This window comes from Aristolochia californica, unplaced genomic scaffold (assembly GCF_029961685.1).
Source record: "Aristolochia californica isolate CCGP_79_NKW_82.1479 unplaced genomic scaffold, dmAriCali1.0.hap1 SCAF_4, whole genome shotgun sequence".
Taxonomy (NCBI): Eukaryota; Viridiplantae; Streptophyta; class Magnoliopsida; order Piperales; family Aristolochiaceae; genus Aristolochia; species Aristolochia californica.
In genome coordinates, this window is record NW_027182103.1 from 4,217,783 (window position 1) to 4,236,079 (window position 18,297).

An 18,297-nucleotide genomic window follows, 5' to 3' on the forward strand; every position below is an offset into this window, starting at 1 on the left:
TATTTTGAATAATTCAACATCACATTCAATCATAAAAAAGCCTACATACTAAATTTATACATTATCATTTCCTATTAAATAAATAGTGCTATTTTTATTATTATTAATTATTATACATGTTACTTATTGATTGATAATAATTAATTTTTTAATCTTTTAATTTTAAATATTATTAATAAATAATTTTTTATAGTTGGTAATAGTATTTTAATAATTAAAAACCTTACTATTATTATTAATAAAAATATTAGTGTTATATTAAAATTATTATTAATTATTTAATGTTTTTATATTTATTAGTTTGTTTTATAATTTATTATTTATGAAATTTATTGATTATTTTTTCCTATTTTTATTATTTATTTTATATTATGTAGAAATTTAGGAGCCTTATTGATCATAAATATGTGAGTAAAACATACTAATATATGAATTAATTAAATTGATATTAGGTTGTTAATTATTTAGAAAATATATTAATTATATGTTCACAATTGACAAATATACTAAACATAGACATTATGTGGAGACATAATCAATAAATTTATTGATCATTGAGGCTAACTGAGGCTCCAATTGCTTTGGGTAAGATGGTTCCCATTAGAGAAGCAGCGAATAAAATTGGGAGTTCTCCTATCGTCTCTGCCACTCGCCGCTCTCACCTCCACTCCGTCTTGCTGTAACGCTTTATGTTTCCTCCACCGTCGCATTATTCTCTTTGAAATTTTCCGTTATTGTAAACCCTCTTCTCACGTGTTTTTCGGTGTGCTGTCTCGCTGTGTTTGGAAACTTTTCGTCGGCGACCCCCCCTTCCCCTGAAATCCGGTAGCTCTTGCTGATTCTTTCCCTGCGGAATCCACAATTTTTTTAAATTTTAGTTTATTTTATATTGCATCCTATCGGTTTTGCTTATGTTTTAATATCCTGCGTTCATTAATTATTTCTTATTTTTAAGCCTTAAATTTGAGAGTAGGAGATTTCTCTCAAGGATTCGTTTAGAGACATTGGCTGTTGAGGGGCAAGGGAGAATTAGAGCTCAGCAGGTAATGGTAATTATTTTTTGTGTACTTTTTTTTTTATTATTGTACTTTTTTAGACTTGAGGATCACAGGAAGGATTTTGAGACTTTTTTTTCTGTTGGGCTTTACCTTAACTTCTGGGACCGGCCTTTGAGACGTTCTTATTGAAGTTTATATTCATAAATTCTTACTTTTTTTGGAAATTTATATTATTTTTTGTCCAAACACTGAATAGAACATGCAGACTTTGTGCAGCTTGCTGTCTTTTAACTGAATTTTATTGGTCTAAAACTGAGAATGGAAAAAGAGAGGGTGAACTGGTACAGGTCATGCTCATATTGTGATCCCTGGAAAGTCATCAATTCATCTCGAACTTGTGTTCACCTCTATTTCCTATCTGTTATGTTCTTCCCTTAACATATTTTGGTGCCTGCTCCCATCTCTATATGAATCTCTTTCCACCATTTCAAAAACTTGCTAAGTTTCTTCTATCTTGAGTTTTACTTTCTTCATTACTTAGATTTATCTTTCATTATGGCCTGTTCATTGGATGGGATTTGCTACTAGATTGGTCAATGCGAATATGTCATAGACTCATAGCGATTTTAGAGAAAAAAAGTGTGTAATTTTCTGATTTCTTGAGGGTGAATGTATAGAATTTCATCTCAGTTTAAACCATTATGTTTTAGATTGTCTAAAGAATCTACGCATTTAACACCCATTAATAACTATGCTGCATTGCTGCTTTCTTTCTCCATTAAAGTGGTAACTTTACTTCAATTTCAATCCCTTGACTCAGAACCCTTCCTCACCAGTTTATCAAGAAACCAATAACTTTATTTCCAAGCAGTTGGCATGCGAGCACCTCTCTCCTCCTCTTTTCCCTCCGCCACTGGATACTCTGCCTCTCGTGCACAAGGACTAGCATAATCAATCCTCTAGAGGTGCCCTTCTTGCTTCCCCTTGCCTCTGCCAACCTGTGGTTAGGGTTTTTGTAGTTGCAGAGATGGGGAGGAATCTGCAGTTCCAGATATACAACACCATGATGAAGCAAAAGGAGGTTTTTGAACCTAGGGTTGCTGGCAAAGTGGGTATGTACATCTGTGGAGTCACGGCATATGATTATAGTCATATAGGCCATGCTCGTGCCTACGTTGCTTTTGATGTTCTCTACAGGTGACTGTGTGTTCTCATTTGTATGTTCTTCTTTAATATGAATTTTGTTTTACTTGTTTGGTGAAAGATTGGTGTTACATTTTTTTACTAGATGAATTTTTGTATTTTTTCTTTGACAGTGAAGTAGTTGTGGTTCCTCATTGCATACTAACTGTTTGTGATCAATTTGGTTTGCATGTTGAGTTTATGTTGACTGAACTATCAGCAGGATTTTTTTTATTAGCAGGTAGCCCAGATTAAAGGCATATTAGAACCATGCAATATTTTTTTTATTTTTTTTGCTCACAGCTTGTTTGAAGTTTCACTAAATCATATAGCTTCTATTACTCATAGTTTTCACTTGTCCAAAAAAATCAAAACAATTGATCGAACATATACATACTGGATAATGGAGTCCTGGACCATATGCTATTGTCTACTTGTGTATTGGCAAGTTGTCCTAAGGTGTTTCTGGTTTTTTTCCTTTTTTTCTTCATAGGTAATGTACCATGTCATTGGATAATGAAACTCTTAGCTGTCAGCGGCTGAGTCTTGGGAGTTAAGCCGTCCATGTTCTTAACATGAAACTTGCATAGGCATCTGTTGCTTGGTTCTCTAAAGCATGTGTTTTTTTTTAATGAGATTGTACTAGATGGCAGTTTGTATACTCATAGGAACTTCCTTTTATACCCAATTTTCTGCCTGTTTGATTTTGATGGTAAGGAAGCACATGAACTTACAGTAGTTATGAATCAGGGTTTTCATGGATACTAATTAAGTTATGTTCTTCAACTTTCTTGCATATACAGATACTTGGTATACTTGGGATATGAAGTAACCTACATCCGTAACTTTACAGATGTTGATGATAAGGTAAACCCATCTATATAGATATGAGGAGCATGCTTCAGTTCTTAGATTTTTTATCACAATATGTGATGGAGGAGCACTTAAAGAACCAAGAAGATTGATGTATGTTTTTGTTCTATAAATTTGGGCCTTATAAGTCCATGTTCTTGTTGATAGAAGTGCATGTAAATTTATTCCTCTTCAGTTGCTGTATTTGTTTATTTGCTTTTTAAGCCTTCTAGTCAAGTCATGTCTGGTATCTGTGTTGGTACTTTCGGATAACTTTTGCAATACCTTCCTCTTTATATTGTTGTTGCAGATAATTAATAAAGCGAATGAATTGAAGGAAGATCCTTTGAGTTTGAGTAATAGATTTTGTGATGAGTTTCATATTGATGTGGCTGACCTTAACTGCTTGCCTCCTACTAAAGAACCACGAGTTTCTACCCACATGGATCAGATCAAGGATATGATTGCTCAGGTGATGCTTTGCATTAATTAGTTAATATTTCTTGTGAACACTGTTTTTTTTTTCTACTAAAGGTAACCACCACCTTAACATTAAATATTTTAGTTTTTTTTTCCTTCTTGGTTTTAGTATTTATCTTGAATGATGGTGCATACGGGATGTGCTGACAGAAGACAAGAGGTCTCTCTTGTAGTCTGTGTACTTCTTTTGAAAATCAATCGTTATTGTTGAGTCTGGCTATTAATTTGCAGATTATTAAAAATGACTGTGCTTATGTGCTTGATGGAGATGTTTACTTTTCTGTTGACCATTTCCCTGAGTATGGTCGTTTATCTGGTCGGAAATTGGAAGATAACCGGGCAGGAGAACGTGTTGCAGTAGATTCAAGAAAGAGACATCCTGCTGACTTTGCATTATGGAAAGTAAGCAACCAGTGTCACACTTTAATTTATGTATTTGCTTGCAGCATTGCAGTTATGTTGTTCATGCTTTATTTGGGAGTGTGTTTTTCAACTTGATCATGATTCTTTGATGCTTGCAGTCTGCAAAACCGGGAGAACCTAGCTGGGAGAGCCCATGGGGTCCTGGAAGACCTGGTTGGCATATTGAGTGCAGTGCCATGAGTGCTCAACATCTAGGTCCTACTTTTGATATTCATGGTGGCGGCCAGGATTTGATATTTCCCCATCATGAAAATGAGCTGGCTCAGAGTTGTGCTGCTTGTTCAGAGGCTGGAGTGAAATATTGGGTGCACAATGGTTTTGTCAATATTAACAATGAAAAAATGTCCAAATCACTTGGAAATTTTTTCACTATTCGTGAGGTTATTGCATAAATAAATCACTACATTTTTTTTCCAATAAAATGCCATCAACAGTAGTTGTTCAAGTATCAGCACTGTTCTCATTGACCTAATAATTTCTCCTACTTTTAATATGTCAAAAAGGTATCAGTAGTCTGGGTTCACCAAATTGACAGAGGGACCAACAATTGCATGTAGGTATCTGCTAAGTACCATCCATTGGCTTTGAGAATGTGTTTGATGCGGACTCACTACCGATCTCCATTCAACTACTCTATCGACCAAGTTGAAGAAGCATCAGATACCCTTTTTTACATCTATAAGGTAAGCAGAGTTTTGTCATCTCAAAGGAGCCTCATTAACATGCATACTACTGATAACATAGGTGTGTGCAATCAGTGTGACAGGCATGCGGTACTTGTGGCTTTTATAGGATATGTTATTATACTTCCCAACCATGTACTATAGTCATCTGAAGTTTTACCCAAATTGGCCTATAAACCATTGATTGGATTGGATGTGTAGATTTTTTCAAATTACTGAAAATTGGAGGTAACTGTGATCTGTCACTTGGGGAGAAATTTGTGTTGGCGAGTTTTCCTGTTTATATGTTTTTACTTACCTTGTCACTTGAACTCATATTATGTCTGCTTTTTTTTTTTTTTTTTTGTAGACTCTTCATGACTGTGAGGAAGCTTTATCACCACATCGAGAAGAAAACCTGAAGGATAAAATCACATCAGTTGCCCAAAGCTGCATCAATAAGTTCCAAAGTGATTTCCAGTCAGCTATGTCAGATGACCTGCACACAAATGTAGTTCTACCCGCTTTATCAGAACCATTAAAGACTATCAACACTATTCTCAAGTCATTGAAGGTATCTTTTTCTCCTCAGCTCCACTTGTGTTTGAAGTTAGATTTTTCCTACATTCCTCTTTTGGATCTCAAACTCAATTTCCATCCCTGCACCAATTTTGTGATTTGATGGTGTCACACTCAGTTTCTAAACCTGTACCAAATTTTATGATTTGATGATCATTCTTAATCAGGGGAAGAAACAGCAGCAGGCATTGAATATTCAGTCCCTCGTGGCCTTAGAGAAAGAAATCAAAAGCGTTTTGAGTGTTCTGGGGCTTATGGCTTCTTCATCTTACGAGGTAGGATTCCAACAAAAAAACAACTGGGACTGCTCTGCTATTGGTTTTGTCAATTTCAACCCAATACATTTGCTACCTTGTTAACCTTGCACTCTTAAAATAATCTATCAAACCATGGAGAAGATTGCAGGGATTGACCTCTCAAAACTTCAATGGCATCTACACTTTCATTGCAGGTCTTGAAGGAATTGAAGGACAAAGCTTTGAGTAGGGCTGACATGACTGAGGAGGAGGTGATACAGCTAATCGGAGAAAGGGATTTAGCAAGAAAAAACAAAGATTATGAAAAACCTGATCAAATCAGGAAAAGGTTGGAGGAGGTGGGAATAGGTCTAATGGATGAAGCTAAGGGAACCGTTTGGAAACCTTGTGTGCCTCCTAAATACAAACAACGAGAGCAAGAACAGGAACCACTAGGAAAACAAGGTGAAGTAGAACCCCAACAGCAACAAGAACAACAAGAACAACAACCGAACAAGCAATAGCAGGAATAAACGTGTACAATGACTTCTCTTTCCCAACTGGTTGTGGATCTATTTATTGTAGATCGACAGAAAATGTATCTGATTCTTCCTGTAATGTCTTCATCTCAATGCTTCAATGGTCTAATTATAATATAATATTTAATTTAATTTAAAATTTAAAAATACCTAAGTAGTAGTCTTTTCGTATGGTTCAATTGTAATATTTATTTTAATTTTAAATTCACTAAAATACCCCTTTTAAAGTGAAATTACATAAAATAACCTTATCATTTCAGATTTTCTTCGACATGTATGTTTCTTGGCTAAAAAACACTTCATATGGTCCATTTCAGAAACTACACAAACAAAATGAAAAAACACTTTTGCTTAAACAATCAAGAATCACATATATAATCAGCTCGAACACACGATTAGGGTTCGAAGGTCCCTTATGAGGATAATCTAATTGCAAATAACAAAAAAGATAGTGCCAAATTTCTCATCGATACTAAATTCGTTGTTGGTTGTTATTTCTCTTCATGCACGTACAAGACTAAGTTCGTTGTTGGCTTTTTTTTTGTAGAAAAAAAAATTATCTACACTTGCCATCAGTTGTTCACTCTTTGAAAGTTTAATTCTTTTATTCCCTTTTGCCTGGAAAGATTGCCTAAACCTTGCAATTCTAACACGTCCTGGTCCCCTTGCTTGCATATAATGTTTTTCTTATTGCTCGTTTTTCAATCAAAGATTACTTTTTTTATTCAACTATAAGTTTTTTTCTTATCCTGACAAATATGGTAGAAAATTTAAGAACTACATGAGTTGATGAAAAGAACCCTATTTGAGGAAGGTCCTTATCTTTTCTTAAAAGTGCAAGGGAGAATTGAAAGAGAGGTTAAAAGGGTTGGAATAAGAGAGAAGATAAGAGAAGAAGAAAGAAATAAAGTGGAAGAAGAAAGGGAGATAGAGTGAGTGCTAGAAAGAAAAAAGAGAAGAGGAGAGGAAAAGGAGAGTAGAGGTGTTAGGATACGAATTTGAGAGGGGAAAGAGAGGCAAGAGAGATTTTGGAAAAAATCTAATCTAGTAGGATTTTATCTTATCAAGAAGATGCCACTTACCAAAAGTGGACACAATTATTTTCTTGATAAGATAAGATCCTACTAGATTAGATTTTATTAACTACTACCAAGGCCTTATCCCTAAACCCTAAACTATTCCTCTCAAGGGTACATCCAATTATCTTTCATGGTTGCAATCAATTAGACAATACTTAGCTCCTAGTGATCTTGTTGGTCCTCAATCTTCCACTATAGAAGATGCCACTTACCAAAAGTGGTTAAAAGTGGACACAATTATTGTCCAACTAGTTGATAAATAACATAGAAGAATCAATCACAAATAATGTTGTCTACTTGAATGTTACAAAAATTATTTGGAAAATTTGTGTTAAGTTATATTCCACCCCAAACAACCTACAAAAGCTTGTCTTCAGGAGATATACACAACTAAATAGGGTGCTAACCAAAATGCGTACTTTGCTAATTTTTTAGGTCTGTAACTAGAATGAAAGCTTGTCCATCCTTATTCTACAAACATAGTTATTCAAAAACGACAAACAAAAGTAGTCATCTATCTTGCCAACTCAAAGTCATACTTTGACATGGCAGTTTCAAATTCTTAATTCAACCTCCAAACCCTTCATTAATAATATTTGTGTTACTATGCATAGAATTCCAATAAAGACATTTGAGTCTCAAGTCTTGCCAACAGAGTAAGCGGTAACAATGGACAAGGTGGAGGTCAAGGTGATAAAAGTTGTGGTAGAGGCAAAAAAGTAAGTGATTCTCCAAAGATTCAAGGATGTGCCTATTGTGATTTGTCGAATCATATAGCAGAGAAGGGTTGTAAACTGCATGGAAAACCAAATTTCCTCATGTAAAATCAAGCAATTGTCATGACTCAATCTAAAGCAACGGGGCCATTTGATTCTTCTAAAGGCAAGATAGTTACATAAGAAGATAATGTTGTCTTGTTGAAACTCTAGAGTATGTTGACTCTACCTTACTACTTGTATTCCTACTATTGCCACTATATGTATATACTCTTTCTTTCATGTTCAAATTTTTCTCCTTGGATTATTGATTCAAGAGCTTTTGAACATCTTATTGGAAAAATTGCTATGTTATCTTCACTATCTCCTTGTCCCATCGATTTTTTTTTATGTCAATTGTCGATAGCTCTCAAAGTAATGGTTCAAGGCATTGGATCTTCCTCTCCATCTTTACCTCTTTTATGTTCTATTTGTCCTTCATTTCCTCTAAATCAAATTTAAGTGAGTCACTTGACTAATAAACTTTATTGTTTGGTAATATTTTTTCCCACATTACGTTTTTCAAGACATCCAAATCAAACATGAGTTTAGTGGAAGCCATGAGTGAGAAGTCTCTATTATCGAGACAATTAGATGATTTCACTAGTAGTTAATTCAAATCAACTTGCATTACATTGGCATTATAGACTAGGTCATCCTTCTTTAGCAAATTTTCACTTTTTAAATTCTATTACTAAATTTTTGTGTGACTTTTATGAGTTAAACAAATACCCTAATCAATAATGACACTCTCCCGAATGTTCAAAAGGAAAGAAACAAAAGGCCTCCAGAAATATCTCATTTGAATGAAGATGGCAGAATAAATCAGTAGAAGAAAGAAGATCATTGGAATGATGTTGAATAAGGATCTTTTGAGCTTCGATGTGGATATGTTAAGTCACAAAATCATGTAAGTGACATGCCATCATGATTAGCTACTAAAAAAATTAAATTAAATATTTACTTATAATTTTTTATCATCAATTTCCTGGATTTATAAGAAGATAAAAGGTCCATTTCAAAATCTAACTACTACATTTTAGAACATTAGGTAGTTGTTTATAGGTCAATTTTCCACCTTAAATCACCAATGGAGCATGCCATAGTGACCAAGAAGCTCTCAAGAGCAAACCACCTTTGGGTGTGAATTTGGGTGAAAAAAGAACACAATCTCTCAACCTTCTTCTTTTTAAAATCAATTCAGTGTAGTTGGTAATTACCCAGATTCCTTATTTCAGTCCCCCTTTGAGTTTGACTTTCCATGATCTTAGAAAATCTTTACAAGGAAAAAATAAAAAAACAAGAATGGAAAATAAAACTTGCAACTATACCGAGAGATAGTTGATCTATTCCTTGAGGAGATTCCAAATCTTTCAATCCTTTATATATGAGCTAGAAAAATAATTTTGGTGCTTTGAATAGAATGGGAATAAAAAAGTAATGAGGAAGTTCGAAAAGTTTTAAGAAAATGATTCAAAAATTTCTCTCCTACAAAATTACACTCAAAAAGCTTTTCCTTCTAAATATTAAGTATTTGCAAGTAAGTCTTACACTAGGGATGTGCCAAAGACCCTTATTTATAGGTTGGAAAGCAAAACTAGCCACTTTCAAAGTTAACTTTATACTTGAGCTCAAAGTAGATATTGTTAAAAGATGGGCCCAAGCCTACACAACCAAGGAAAGTCCACATATCAAGTGTGTTGGAAGATGAGCCCAAACCCATAAGTCCAAAGAAGGCCCACACATCCAAGAGACGTGGAAGATGGGCTCAAGACCATAGACCAAGGAGAAAGCCTACAGGTCCATACAATAATGGTAGGATGGTAAATAAAGAGTCTTTTCATAGAGATGACATTGATGTAATTAGGTAAAGTTTGAGGAGCATAATTATAATATTAAAGTTTGATTAATCTATAAATTGAAGTTAGGGGGAGAGTTAGGACAATAAGACCATAACCTATCTTCCTCTTGTTTTCTCCCAATAAGTCTTTTTCTCCTTTTCTCCATGAGCTAATTCTATGGAGTCCTGAAAATCAACATATATGAGCCAAGCCTTGCCAAAACTATGTCGATTAAGCAACTTGCAAGCTGGTATGACCCATTGCCTTACTTGGTTTTGGCGATTGAAAAAAATCTTAACTAGAATGGTTACATTTAAGAGACCATTAATGTTGTCATAGAAAAATGAACATATGAAATTTATTTTTCCTTTGACCTAAATTAAATTTGCTTTAACTGATTTTGTTATTTTTGTCTCTTCTTGATTTGTTTTTCTCATTGTTTCTTATTGGGGCGATAGGAAACTCATTTTTCTACTAACTTTTTGTAGGATTAGAAGACTAGGCAAAGATTCCGTCATCTGCTATATTTGATACAAATGCAAAAAAAAAATTATCAAATAAAATTTTCCATTTCTATTTTTTAATTTCTTGTGTCTATTCCAACTCACAACTAACCAGATGGTGAAGGCTTATTTGCTTTGAGTGTAAATTGCATAAGTTGAAATTTGGCATATGGATGAAAATGAACTTTGAGAACTATTTGTTATAGTTAAATGTGCATTAGGTTCTTCCCTGAACTTGAAAATTGAAGTGGCTAATGTTAAATTGTCCCATCTTATGGTTCAAAATGACATCTACTAGATTTTAAAGTGGCTAATTTATTATTTTGATGCATGAGGTCATGCTTATTCTCTAACTTTAAGAGTGATATAGAAAGAACTATTCTCCTTCAGTCTATCATCTGCCACTGGTAAGAAGAAATGGGCTCAGTCTTGGTCATGGGACTTGATAAAGATCCCAAACCTAGATTCTTCATTAAAAGATCTTCTGGGTAGGTCATCAACTCTTCCCTAATTCAAGAATGCTTATTTTGAATGTGTATCAACATGACATCTCAAACAGAGCTTTTGGGTGCCTTAGTGGAGGAAATGAAGAGGTTAAAGAAAGTCATGGATGATCAATAAATGTTTCCAATTTATAGAAACTCTGCATTTTCTATTTGTAAAGAAGAGGGAGAGCCATGAAACAAACTTGCTGAAATCTGTCAAAAGTGAAGAAATGCCAAATGTTCAATGAGGCTTGGACTTAGGGGAGGTTTTTGAATGCAGCTTGTGCTGAGCTTTTTAAATATGTTTATCATCATAAAAAAAAAAAGAGGAGAATGTTAGATAGAGCATGTCTCAACATCTACATTCTAGATAATTTCGATGATAACAAACATAAGGAACTAATCATGTGTTGAGCAAGTTTGAAAAAGTCCAAGAAGTTGCATTCATGCCACAACAGTTTTCAACATTTGAATGATATTGAATCATTGAAATGGCTTAAAAGTGCCTTAGACTAAACATACCCAAGCAGCTCAGGTTCATTAAAATGCTTGAAGACAGAAAGAGGAACAGAGATGCAACGAAAACAATTCATTTGAATGAAGCAGACCCATTTGTATGAATCTCAAAGCAAAAGACAAAAAACTGGTTTAAAGCCCTAGATCATTCAAATGGTGTTTTGCAACAAAAGGCAACCAAAAGTCCCTAGCATTCAAATGACACATCCAAAACGTTCAAACAAAATGAAACAAAAGATCTCTGGAAATATTTCATTCAAATGAAGTCAGGTAATTCAATTGAAGACGACAGAATAGAAGCAGCTGAAGAAAGAAGATCATTCGAACGAAATTAGATCACATTCAAATGATGTTGCCCAGAGAGTTGCAGAAGGATCTTTTGAGCCATGATCCAGCTATGTTAAGTTATCAAATCAAATAAATAACTTACCATGCTCCGTTTCAAAAAAACTTACTATGCTGATTAGCAGCTCTTGAGAACTTTCAGCAATTATAACAGTTCAAAATACACTTCAAAAAATAGGTTACATAATTTTAAGGTTATTATATTTGTGAGATGAAGACATTACTAGGAAGAATTCATCACTGCCTCATTTGCTGTCCATCTACCAGAAATAGATCCACAGGTACAGGTTTATTCCTGTTAATGCTTTTCTGTTGTTGTTCTTATTGTTGTTATATTCCTGTTATTGCTTGCTTTGTTGTTGATCATGTTGCTGTTGGTGTTCTGGTCCACGTTTTTTTACTAGTGGTTGCTCTTCTTGCTCTTGTTGTTTGTATTTAGGGGGCATACAAGGTTTCCAAAGTGTTCCCTTAGCTTCATCCATTAGACCTATTCCCAACTCCTCCAACCTTTTCCTGATTTGATCAGGTTTCTCATAATCTTTATTTTTTCTTGCAAAATCCCTTTCTCTGATTAGCCGCATGACTTCCTCCTTAATCATGTCAGCCCTATTCAAAGCTTTGTCCTTCAATTCCTGCATGACCTGCATAGTAAGAATTGAAAGAACAATAAATAAACCAAAAGTAAATCCTGCATAACATGTTTTCACTGCCATATGCATACAGTTCCACTTTTAATTAGTCGGACTTCCAGGCACAGCCACGAAATTTAAGAAACCACTGAAGGTTTGAGAGGCCATGCAATCTTCTGATTGATTAAACTAGCGCCTTTCTGAGAGTGCAAGGTTAACAAGATAGCTGAAATTGACTAAACCAATGGCAGGGCAGTCCCAGTTTTTTTTTTTTTTTTGTCAGACCTTGTAAGTTGAAGAAGCCATGAGCCCCAGAACACTCAAAACGTTTTTGACTTCTTTCTCTAAAGCAACGAGGGACTGAATATTCAATGCCTGCTGCTGTTTTTTCCCCTGAATAGAGCAATAGAAAGACCATCAAATGCAAACATAGGTGCAGGGCTAGAAATTGGGTTTGAGACCCAGTAGAGCAATGTAGAAAAATCATCATGCAGGAAAAATGAGAGCTTAGAAAACATGAGCTGAGAACAAAGATACCTTTAATGACTTAAGAATACTGTTGATAGTTCTTAATGGTTCTGACAAAGCAGTTAGAACAACATTTGTGTGCAGGTCATCTGACATAGCTGACTGAAAATCACTTCGGAAGTTATTGATGCAGCTTTGAGCAACTGATGTGATTTTATCCTTCAGGTTTTCTTCTCGATGTAGTGATAAAGCCTCCTCACAGTCATGAAGAGTCTACAAAAAGCGAGACACAACATGATTGCATCCACTACTGATTCCGAGTATCAGATAATGCCTTATTCAAGTTGAGTAGTGACAAGTAAAAACATATAAACAGGAAAACTGGCCAACATAAATATCTCCTACAACAACAAGTCACGACAACCTACAATTCTCAGTAACCAATTAATGGTTTACAGGCCAAATGTGATCTGTGTGTAAAACTTTAGTAGAACGTAGTTAGTGTAAAAATCAAGATTTGGGTGAAGGAAGAGGAGAAAATTGAGAGAAAAAAAGAAAGGAGAAGAAGATTTTTCTGGAGAGCCTGAAAAGGCTTCATTGGGAATTGTGCACGAATTTCCAGACATCTTAAATAACTGTCTTGAAGTAAAAATTACAAAAAAAAATTATACACTTAATAAACCTTAGTCTTCTTATATCTCCCTAACTACACATCCTATGTGCATGAAAATTTAACCACTGACATAATTCAACATGCAAAATAAGATTACATAGATAAAAAATTAACCACAGAAGTGGCAAAATGATCAAAATACCATTAGAGGGTAAAATGACAAAAATACCATGGATGTATTTTCTAACAGTTAGAAAATGTAATGCACATCCTACAAAAAGCCAAAAGTACTGCATAAAAGTCACACCATTGTTTTCAGTAGTACACATGTTAATGGTGCTCCTCTGTATGATGACAGCTCCGTTTACCTTATAGATGTAGAAAAGAGTATCTGACGCATCTTCAACTTGATCAATAGAGTAGTTAAATGGAGACCGGTAGTGTGTCCGCATCAAACACATTCTCAAAGCCAAGGGATGGTACTTAGCAGATATCTACATGCAATCATCCTTTGTCAGTTTGATGAACCAAGACAACTATACCTTTTTGAGGTATTAAAAGTAGGAGAAACTTTTAGGAGAATGAGAACACAGCTGATATTTAAACAACTTGTATTAAAAAATTCTTTCTTTTTCAATTGGCATTCTATTGGAAAAAAAATTGTATTTCTGCAATTACCTCACGAATGGTGAAAAAATTTCCCAGTGACTTGGACATTTTTTCATTGTTAATATTCACAAAGCCATTGTGCAACCAATATTTCACTCCAGCCTCTGAGCAAGCAGCACAACTCTGAGCCAGCTCATTTTCATGATGGGGAAATACCAGATCCTGGCCTCCACCATGAATATCAAAAGCAGGACCTAGATGTTGAGCACTCATGGCACTGCACTCAATATGCCATCCAGGTCTTCCTGGGCCCCATGGGCTCTCCCAGCAAGGTTCTCCCGGTTTTGCAGACTGCAAGGATCAAAGAATCATGATCAAGTTGAACATCAACATCAAAAGTTATTCACAACAATGTTGCAAACAGATACATAAAATTAAGGTGTCACAATAGTCACTTACTTTCCATAATGCAAAATCAGCAGGATGTCTCTTTCTTGAATCTACTGCAACCCGTTCCCCTGCTCGGTTGTCTTCCAACTTCTGACCAGATAAACGACCATACTCAGGAAAACAATCAACAGAAAAGTAAACATCTCCATCAAGCACATAAGCACAGTCATTTTTAACAATCTGCAAATTAATATCCAGATCAAAACAATTAGGATTGAGTTTTCAAAAGAAGTATATAGACTACAAGAGAGCTATGGTATTCTTTCAACACATCTTATATGCACTGTCTTCCAAGATAACAACACAAAAACTAATTATAAGGTGGTGGTTACTTACAATAGAAAAAAAAAAAAAAGAGAGTTCACAATGAAGTATTAATTACAGAAAAATAAATACAAAGTATCACACCTGAGCAATCATATCCTTGATCTGATCCATGTGGGTAGAAACACGTGGTTCTTTTGTAGGAGGCAAACACTGAAGGTCGGCCATATCAATATGAAATTCTTCACAAAATCTATTACTCAAACTCAATGGATCTTTATTCAATTCATTTGCTTTATTAATTATCTGCAACAACAATGATATAATATCAAGGAAGGCATTGCAGAAGTCATCTAAAAGTACAAACAGAGATACCATATTACTAGACTAGACGGCTTAAAAAGCAAATAAACAAATAGAACAACTGAAGATGAAAAACGTTTACATGCACTGCTATCTATAAGAACCACAGAATCCATGATGGACTTATAAGGCTTGAACTTATAATACAAGAACATCTGTCCATCTTTTTTGTTCTTTAATTGCTCCTCCTTCACAAATTGTCATAGAAAATCCAAAAACTGAGCATGCCCCTGCTATCTATATAGATGTTGTTTACCTTATCATCAACATCTGTGAAGTTTCGTATATAAGTTACTTCATATCCCAAGTGTACCAAGTATCTGTATACACAAGAAAGTAGAAGAAAACAAACAAATTAGGATCCATGAAAACCTGATTCATAACTACTGAAAATCATGTACTTCCTTACTATCAAAATCAGACAGGCAGAAAAATTGGGCAGAAAAAGGGAGTTCCTACAGGTAAACAAACTACCATGTAGTACCATCCCATTAGATAAAAAAACAAAGTGCTTTAGAGAACCAAGCTGCAGATGCCTATACAAGTTATATGTTAAGAACACATATGGCTTAAGACTCCAAAGACTCGGCTACTAACAACTATAAGTTTCATTATCCAAGAAAAGAAAAAAACCAGAAACACATTGGGACAATTTAATTGCTAATACACAGTTGCCGTAGCATACAGGCCGGTACTTCATTCTCCACTATGTATATGTTCGTTCAATTTAAATTTTGCTTTTTTTCTTTGACAAGTGCAAATTATGGGTAACAAAAACTATATGATTAATAAATTATGAGCAAAGCAGAACAAAAAAAAATTGCAGGGTTCTAATATGCCAATAATATAACTTTGGATGCCTGCTAAGCAAAACGTCTTGCCGAATTCATAATTCAGCCAATATAAACACAACGTGCAAACTGAAATGACCACAGACAGTTACTATGCAACGTCGAACCACGACTACTTCAATATCCAAATACAAAAAAATAAAAAATAAACCATCTACTCAAAATAAACGTAACACCAATCCAACAACCATCAAGCAAAACAAAATTCATATAAAAAAAAAGAACATACAAATAAGGACATAACTCACCTGTAGAGAACGTCAAATGCGACGTAAGCACGAGCGTGGCCTACATGACTATAATCATACGCTGTGACTCCACAGACGTACATACCTACTTTCCCGGCTACCCTAGGTTTAAAAACGTCCTTTTGCTTCGTCATGGTGTTGTAGATCCGGAACTGCGGCTTCCCCCCCATCTCTGCAACTTCAAAAACCCTACGCACGGGTTCGCAGGGGAAGGGAAAGCGCGAAGGGGCGGCTGTAGAGGATTGATTTATGCTAGTACGCGTACGCAAGAGCGGAGTGTCCAACGGCGGAGGTAAAAGAGGAGGAGAGAGCTACTCACGTAACGACTGCGTGGAAACGAAGTTAATGCTTCCTCAATAAGCTGCCAACAAAAAGGTCTAGAGTCTGACGGTTCGAAACTGAAGAAAGAAGGCAGCAATACAGATTGTTAGCGGGTGTTAAATGCCTTGATTCTATAGAAGATCTAAAAGATAATGACTTAAATTGAGTAAAAAATTTATATGGTCAACCTTAGGAAATCAGAAAATTACAAACAATTTTTCTTTTTTGCTTTGGAATTGCTACGACATTAACACCGGCATTGATCAGCCTGTTCAATGGACGGGCATCAAGAAAGATACGTTTAAGCAGTGAAGAAAGTAAAACCCAAAGATAAAAAGAAATTTCGTACATAAAGAGATTTCCTTTGAAGAAGTGAGAGAGACAAAAGAACGAAGAGCAAATATAATATATGTATACAGAGAGAGAGAGAGAGAGAGTGAGAGAGATTTCGTACCTTTCGCTGGTGGTTAGGAGGAAAGGATCTAGAGGTGGATGATGGAATTCGAGTAGAAAAGAAAAAGGGAAGACATTTGAGCAGAAAGGAAGAGAGGACGGTTTGGATCTCAACCGTCGTAGCCCGTAGGTTGTTGTTATATGGAAAAAGTTTACTGTATTTTCAAAGTGAATGGAAAGTGAAACGGAATAAGTTCACTCGATGGAAAGTGAGAGTCAATAAACTAGTTCATTCATTTTTACTCTCTCTGCCCTCTTTGCTTCCTAACCCTAATCTCTATTACCTCTCCCTCTCGCCCGGCTCATCCTCTCGCGCTTTCGACCTTCTCTGCTTCCCAACCCTTATCCCTCTCGTCTCTTTCTCTCTGCCGGCTCTCCGTTTCACCGTGTTGTTGCGCTCTTGACGCCAAATCCTCTCACTGAAACAAAAAGTCATCTCAAATCCTCTTGTTCTTCCCTATTTCGGCTTTGATTTCCCTATTTCTTTGATTTCTTTCTTTCGGCTTCGATTTCCTTCTCTTTCTTCGATTTCCCCGTTCGGTTTTGCTTTGTAACCCGTTCAATAACTTTTTTTTATTTAATTTTTGTGTGATTTACCGGTTTTGATTGTTTAATTTCTGTATAATTTTGGGTTAATTGAAATTAGGGTTTTTGAGTGTTTAAGGTTTAGGGCATAATTTATGGATTTAGGGTTTAGGGTATAATTTCGGGTTTAGGTTTTTCAGGGCTTTTGGATTGAGGATTTAGGGTTTACGTGTTTAGGGTTTAGGATTAATTGAAATTAGGGGTTATGTGTTTAGAGTTTATGGTTACTTTTATTACTATATTAAATTAGTGATTTGAGAGTGATAATTAAAATATTGTTAAAATAAGTATTTGATCAAATATTTTTGTTTAATTATTATAATTAATTAAACTAATAATTTTTTATCTTGTGAAAATATATAATTAATTTAAACGAGCATAAAAATCTATCTTTGTTATTAAATATATTTATTATTATATTAATTAATATTATTTTTGTTTGCTTTTATTTATCTATTTTTATAATTAATCAGTATACCAGTTAATTTTCATACGTAATTATTGTATTAATTTAAACTAAAGTATAATCTATCTTAATTTATTAATAAAATTTTTTATTCAATTAATTATTATATTAATATATTTTATTATTACATTAAATTATTTATTAGATAATAACTTATCTGGTATATTATAAAATCTTCTTTACACGACGAGAAGCCGAGACGCGAGAGATCGCCAGGATTTAAAACTAACAAGAAAACAAAGGGTTTCTCTGCGCGCTTGCTAACTACTATTAAACGGTTCCCGACGGAGGCAGGAGAACGATAGCATTTTGAAGAGAATCCAAATCTCATGCTTGATAAGTCCAGCACAGCACGGCAAGCGAATTCATAGAAGGAGATAATGATCAATGAGACGCCTCTGCTTTGCCAATGATTAGCTGACATCTCGTCCGTTCGATAGTGGATACACAATTCAGATGAGATCGTGACTTTTGATCTTCTTCGCTCACCTGGCCCACTTGC

General features: G+C 34.8%; 2 protein-coding genes across 8 annotated transcripts; one reads left to right on the top strand and one right to left on the bottom strand.

Annotated features, from left to right (window-relative positions):
* Positions 1 to 585: 585 nt before the first annotated feature.
* On the top strand, positions 586 to 6,052 carry LOC137963879 (cysteine--tRNA ligase CPS1 homolog, chloroplastic/mitochondrial-like). 5 transcript variants are annotated; one of them, XM_068811099.1, is made up of 11 exons: positions 586 to 825; positions 956 to 1,043; positions 1,819 to 2,195; positions 2,984 to 3,047; positions 3,343 to 3,504; positions 3,744 to 3,914; positions 4,034 to 4,315; positions 4,493 to 4,618; positions 4,968 to 5,171; positions 5,344 to 5,451; positions 5,628 to 6,052. In XM_068811099.1, the coding sequence occupies exons 3-11, from the start codon at positions 2,026 to 2,028 to the stop codon at positions 5,934 to 5,936; spliced, it is 1,596 nt and encodes a 531-aa protein (XP_068667200.1). In that variant the 5' UTR covers positions 586 to 825; positions 956 to 1,043; positions 1,819 to 2,025; the 3' UTR covers positions 5,937 to 6,052. The 5 variants fall into 5 exon arrangements, with proteins under 5 accessions (XP_068667200.1, XP_068667203.1, XP_068667204.1 ...); XM_068811102.1 differs by having other exon boundaries at positions 1,835 to 2,195; XM_068811103.1 differs by having other exon boundaries at positions 1,870 to 2,195.
* Positions 6,053 to 11,422: 5,370 nt separating this feature from the next.
* LOC137963881 (cysteine--tRNA ligase, chloroplastic/mitochondrial-like) lies at positions 11,423 to 17,294 on the bottom strand. Of its 3 annotated transcripts, none has more exons than XM_068811104.1 (10): positions 16,746 to 17,294; positions 15,971 to 16,368; positions 15,128 to 15,191; positions 14,653 to 14,814; positions 14,254 to 14,424; positions 13,864 to 14,145; positions 13,554 to 13,679; positions 12,642 to 12,845; positions 12,390 to 12,497; positions 11,423 to 12,116 (listed from the first exon to the last, which is right to left on the bottom strand). In XM_068811104.1, the coding sequence occupies exons 2-10, from the start codon at positions 16,138 to 16,140 to the stop codon at positions 11,817 to 11,819; spliced, it is 1,587 nt and encodes a 528-aa protein (XP_068667205.1). In that variant the 5' UTR covers positions 16,141 to 16,368; positions 16,746 to 17,294; the 3' UTR covers positions 11,423 to 11,816. The 3 variants fall into 3 exon arrangements, with proteins under 3 accessions (XP_068667205.1, XP_068667206.1, XP_068667207.1); XM_068811105.1 differs by having other exon boundaries at positions 14,254 to 14,331; positions 16,746 to 17,293; XM_068811106.1 differs by lacking the exons at positions 15,128 to 15,191; positions 16,746 to 17,294 and having other exon boundaries at positions 15,971 to 16,057.
* Positions 17,295 to 18,297: the final 1,003 nt, after the last annotated feature.